Source organism: Cnephaeus nilssonii (assembly GCF_951640355.1).
Source record: "Cnephaeus nilssonii genome assembly, chromosome: 16".
Taxonomy (NCBI): Eukaryota; Metazoa; Chordata; class Mammalia; order Chiroptera; family Vespertilionidae; genus Cnephaeus; species Cnephaeus nilssonii.
This window is the reverse complement of record NC_137087.1, coordinates 45,195,782-45,201,781: the sequence shown is the minus strand read 5'-3', so window position 1 is coordinate 45,201,781 and position 6,000 is coordinate 45,195,782. Positions and strand designations below refer to the sequence as shown.

The 6,000-nt window shown below is 53.0% G+C and overlaps 1 protein-coding gene across 1 annotated transcript; it reads right to left on the bottom strand.

Moving 5' to 3' along the window:
- Window positions 1–1,278: 1,278 nt before the first annotated feature.
- HPS6 (HPS6 biogenesis of lysosomal organelles complex 2 subunit 3) lies at window positions 1,279–4,631 on the bottom strand. The gene has a single exon (XM_079792987.1). It carries the CDS (start codon window positions 4,524–4,526, stop codon window positions 2,115–2,117), a length of 2,412 nt encoding a protein of 803 aa, XP_079649113.1. The 5' UTR covers window positions 4,527–4,631; the 3' UTR covers window positions 1,279–2,114.
- Window positions 4,632–6,000: the final 1,369 nt, after the last annotated feature.

Genomic DNA, 6,000 nt, shown 5'->3' with positions numbered 1-6,000 from the left:
AAAGCATGGGTCCAGGACCTAGCACAGCTCCTATGTGGGAACAGAAGTCTTGAGGAAAGGGTCCAACTCTGCCGATCCCCCTCCTCACAACAGGCTAGAAAAGCTAGCATTGGGCCAGGAATGAGAAGTGCATTCAAGACCAAGCTGATAGTCTTGGTCAGTTTTTACCTTGTCCCAAGTCTTGGACAAGGGATAGCTGGGGGCCCAGGATGATGCTAAGTAGCAGTTGGGCTGTACGGTGAAGTGGTTCAAATCTTGAGTTAAGCCCTCGCTGGTTTGGCTCAGTGGATCGAGCATCAGCCTGCAGACTGAAGGGTCCCAGGTTCTATTCCGGTCAAGGGCTCATGTCTGGGTTGCGGGCTCGATGCCCAGTAGGGGGTGTGCAGGAGGCAGCCAATCAATGATTCTCTCTCATCATTGATGTTTCTATTTCTCTCTCCCTCTCCCTTCCTCTCTGAAATCAATAACAAATATATATTATAAAAAAAAGAGTTGCTACTTTTTAGTTGACTGATTTCAACTAATCTTTCTAAAGTAATCTTTCTAAACCTTATTTCCTATTTCTAAACCTATTTCATCACCTGTAAAATGGGGATAATATTAGTACTTTTCTGATGGGGTTATCAGAAGCATTAAATGAGGAATTATTAAAAAACCAGCATTGTACCTGACACATATTAAATGCTCATAAGTGTTAATTATTTTCATGATTGGAAATGGCCACTTTAGTCAACAGATTTAGGTTCAACAACTCCCTCTATAACCCACAACCCTCTGATATCTTTAGCTATTCAAAAACACACCAACTGCCCTGGCCAGTGTGGCTCCGTTAGTTGAGTACTGGCCCATGCACAAGGAGGTTGCTGGTTCGATTCCGGGTCAGGGCACATTCCCAGGTTGCAGGCTTAATCCCAGTAGGGGGTGTGTAGGAGGTAGCGAATAGATGTTTCTGTCTCTCTCTCCACTCCCTTCCTTTCTCTCTAAAACTTATTTTTAAAAACGTGCACGTATAAACTATGTATATAATTCTGGAGTATTTTCCAACATCAACAATCAGTTCTCTTGTAGAACACACACACAATTGGGTGTCTTACAAGTCAATTCAATTCTGACACTAACTACCTGGAGTTAGTTCAGGTCTCACAGGTTAAGGGCTCAGTCTCACAAGACTGCCCCCTTTCAAATGCCAGTCACATGCATGTGCCCTGACGGGGATTTGACCCAGCAACCTTTTGGTGCATGGGAGGATGCCCAACTGATAAAGATTTAGGCCAGGGCTAAAATGATATAGATTTAAAAAAATGTTTTTATTGATTTCAGAGAGAGGAAGGGGGAGGGAGAGAGATAGAAACATCAGTGATGAGAGAATCATTGATCAGCTGCCTCCTGCATGCCCCCCACGTCAACCTCCTGGTTTATAGGTCGACACTCGATCACTGAGCCACACTGTCCGGGCATGATATAGATTTTTTAAAAATGCCAGTTGCAAGACACTGGTGGAATTCCCATATTATAAATTGGTTTGATAATTTGCTAGAATGACTCACAGAACTCTGGGAAATACAACTCAGGAAAAGCCAGATGGAAGAGATGCATAGGGCAGGCACAGGATGGATGTGTGTGCCTGTCATTTTCATGCCCTCTCTAGGTGTCACCCTCCCAGCACCTTGATGTATTCATCCAGCTAAAAGCTCAAATTTCCTTGTTCGGCAGTTTTTATAGATAGAGCTCAATCTCTAACCCACTGCCTTCCCAGGAGATTGGAAATGGAGCTGAAAGTTCCAACCCTCTCATCACTTGGTCTTTCTGGTAACCAGCCCCATCAGAGGCTGGGGCCACACCCTCGTTAGCATACAGGCAGGTGTGATCTAAAGGAGTTCGTATGAATAACAAAAGATATTCCTATCACTCAGGAAAGTCCAAGGGTTTTAGGAGAGCTCTGTACCAGAATAAAAATCTGAGGATGAAGACGAAACATATTTATTATACCACAGTATTTAACACATATATATATTTTTACATTGCTCCAGAAGTGAGAAGAGTATTGCACAAACTGGTCCCACCCTGGCTCTCTCCAACTCCTAGGCATCCTTCTCTAATCACAGAAACGATTTTCAGCCTGTGTCAGTCACACAGAGGTCCTGTCCAGATGGTGCCCAGGCCCCTGGCCCTGGGTGGTCTGATGCCTGGAGGGTAGTCATAGGTCCCCGAGGTGGGGTAGGGGGTGGAGTGCCTGGGTCCCAGAGGATGTCCTCATATAGGCTTAGAACTGGGCCTGAGGGCTGTCTTTTAGCCCCAGTCTGCTCCAGTAGAGCTCTGAGCAAGCCCACAGTGAGAGGGGGTTCTGCTCCAGGCTCAGGGAATGGGGTAGGGGGCTCCGACTCATCGGGGAGATGTGTCTGCAGTAGCAACAGGAGCTCAGCTGGAGCTAGGTCTGGTGGGCACAGGCGGCACAGGAGGGGGAGGTGAGCATCAAGCCGGCGGTGCTGAGCAAATTCGGCCAATAGCAGTTTGAAGATCTCACTTCGAAGTAGGGGGCTGGAGGGGCCGAGGGCTAAGCCAGACTCTAGGACCCGCTCCCACTGCTCCTTTTTCATCAGCTGCCCCACAGCTTGGAGCACAGCTTTGGGCCGCCCACTGCCCAAAAGCAACTCTAGCTCTAGTGCCTCAGGCCTGGTCCCCTCCTCACCTAGTACGGCCAGGGCTCGGCGATACAGGGGAAGCCCTGGGCTCCCAGCCCCCCAACCAGGCCCACCCTGCTGCTGTGCCAGCTCCACAAAGGGTGGCAACCATCGTGGCTCCAGCTGGCAGAGGCATTGGCACAGGAGTTCAAAGAGGGGCAGTACCCCATTGGGGGGTTCCTTTCCAACTGCTGTACCCCCTAGTACCTTCTTCCACACATCAGGGGGAGCTTGAGACCTCAACCTGCCATTCCCATCTGGTTGGAGCTGCAGAGTCCTGAGGATGGCGCCCCAGGCTGCTGTAGGAAGGGCTTGGAAAATGGTGTTGAGCTGGGCCAGCTGGTCTCCTATCAACTCAGTCCTTAGCAGACGTGCCACTTCCTGCTCTGCCAGCTCCGTCCAGCCAGCCTCCTCCTCATCCCCAGCCACCAGCTGGGCTTTGAGCTGCTCTAAGCCCCGGTAATCGCGAAGCTCGGCCCTCAGTGTGGTCAACAGTGTAGATGGGGACACGTGGCCCTGGAGGATGGAGGCCAGGGCCTGAGGTGCCCGGAACACGTTGTTCTGTCTCAGTTCCTCTGGGGTGAGCTGGGCACCCCGCAGGCTCCGCCGTTGGTAGTACTCGCAGGCTTCCTCAAACACCAGGTCTTCAGCTGAAGGCAGCTCAAGCGTCTGTGGGGCTTCCCATACTACTTGAAACAGACCCAAGGCTGAAAGCAAACGAAGACCCCCCCGGGTCTCCATCTCTTCCTCATCTTTTGTGCCAGGAGCTAGGGGTTCAAGCAAATGTACTCGGTCTGTACTAAGGACCTTCCTCTCCAGCAGCTGCCCGCTGCCCATGTCCAGCAATTCCAATGTGGAGCCCAGCACACAGGCTAGAGTGCCCTGAAATGTTCCCAGTGCTGCAGACTCTGCGAGGCCTACAGGTGCCTCCTGCAAGGTGCCCACAGCCCGGGTACCACCGTGGGGCTGCACCAGGCTCACAGTGCCCCGGAAGTCAAGCAACAGCAGGCCCTGGGGCGTTGGGGCCCAGGTATGTACAGTCAATGGCTGCCTGGGGGACAGCAGCCCAGGAAGACCTCGGAGCAGGGTCCGGAAGTCCCATGTGTCCCCTCGTCCAGGATTCAGGCTCTTACTGTAGGAGAGGCGAAGACTTGGGGCAGCCACCATCACCTTCCCCTTACCTGGGCTCCAGATGAGCAGAATGTGGTTCACGCCAGGCAAGGTGGTGGCAGTGGGCACCAGGAAGAGGTCCTTGCGGGAGGCCAGTAGCCTGAAAGGGGGGCAATGGTGCAGAAGGATGCGTGTGCGGCCCAGGTTGGTGCCGGCCTCCCCGCTGGGCTCCAGAGTCCGGACGCACACGCAGTGGCTGAAAGCGGCGCAGGGCGGCGGTACCCGGCCCTCAGCATCAGCCTGTCGCTCCTCGCACCACACCAGGCGGCCTCGGGGTGCCGCCACGGCCACCACGCGGGATCCGCCGCCCGGACACAGCTCGGTGCTCTGAAGCAGCCGCCAGCCAGGCCCCACGCCCGCACCCCACACCTCCGCTAGTCCACTCTCCCACACCAACACCAGCGCGGGTCGCACGGGCCACGGCAGAAAGAAGGCGTCTGTTGGCGAGGGGTGGCCCGCCGGCCAGGCACGCTCCAGTTCCTCGCCGAGTCCACGCACTGCGACGAGCAGCTGCGGGGCAGGCGCCCCCGGGGGTCGCAGCAGCAGCAGGTGGCGGCCATCGGGGCTGCAGCGGACTCGGACGGCTGGGTCCGCAGCCAGAAGCTCCCGGAGCCGGGCCGCGCCGCTGAAGTTGCTCAGGTCCGAGAGCAGGCGCAGAGTCGCCGCACGCTTCATGGTGCCGGCGGCCCAGTGGGGCGAGGCCCCGCGCTGGGTCGCGGGTTCCTAGGGGAGGTCGACGGAGGAGCTGAGACTTCCGTCCCGGGTCGATGAGGTGGGCGGAGGCCCGGCCTCAGTGTCTCCGCCGGCCCCGCCCCGCCCCGCCCGTCGGCTAGCCGAGGGCTTGCCCCCGCTTGCCAGGGGAGGAGTCACGGAAGCCGCGCGGGGAGGAGCTCCCGGAGGTCCCGGAGCGCCCTGGGGGCTGCGCCTCTGACCTCGCTATCCCTAGAGACGCTCTCTGGGCTGGGATGTAGGAAGCCGCCCAGTGGCCAGAATCTGACTCAGGAACTGGTATTCCAGTCCCGCTGAGCCCTGAACTGAAAGCATCCTTCCCCAAGGCTTTCCTTCCCTCGAAGCCTCACTCTCTCACCCCAACTTATTCACTCACTTATTCATGAAATTTTATTGAGCACTTACTCTGAGTAGACAGTCCTGAGCAAAATAGAAGCCCTCATCCTCATAGAGGTGACAATTTAATGGAAAGTAATTGTAATAGCTAATAGTTCCATACAACAAGCCCCTTTTACAGATAAAGAAAATAAAAAGCACAGAGAGATGAAGTAAAGTGACCAAGATCACACAGCTATTAAGCAGTAGAGGTAGAGGTGGGCTTTTAACCACAGGTAATCTGAGTCCAGAGTCAGTATACCAAAGCACTTTATCAACAATTCATCACTAAAACTAACAGCTTGCTAGAAGAAATAATTAAAACATACGTTAGAGGCACTGATTCTGTGTGTAATTTCTCCAGCAACACCTACAAGTTGATATGCAGGGGCTCTTTCCACCTCTGATTGCCTTTTCAGGTGATGTGATAGGTATTCCTCCTCCCTCCAAGTCTAGTCCCTCTTCATGAGTTCTGCTTCTCCCTCTGTTCTCCCACAAATTCCCTGAGAACCTGCATCCATTTCTACTTCATCAGCTTCATTCTGCCCGCTTGCTTTCATCATAGAAACACTCCCATTTGTCCTGTCTTAGAAGTCACTCTTTCATCCTTATTATCTTTAGCCCTATTGTTCCCTCCCCCTTTCCTTTCAGTCAAGTTTCTTGCAAAGATCCTCTAGCATTTGCTGCCTCCACGTTTTCTTTCATTCCTTTCTCAAACAACTACTTACTTGAAAGTCCCTCCTGTGGTTTCCACAGCATCTTTTCCCTCTCAATTTCCTCTTTTCTATCTCCAGAATTTTGTTTGCTATTGGTTCATCTTCCTCCACCATTCTTTAAATGTAGGTGTTTAAATTCTATCTTGACCCCATTTTTTTTTCTTTTAAAAAATATTTTATTGATTTTTTTTACAGAGAGGAAGGGAGAGAGATAGAGAGTTAGAAACATTGATCAGCTGCCTCCTGCACACTCCCCACTGGGGATGTGCCCACAACCAAGGTACATGCCCTTGACCGGAATCAAACCTGGGACCTTTCAGTCCGCAGGC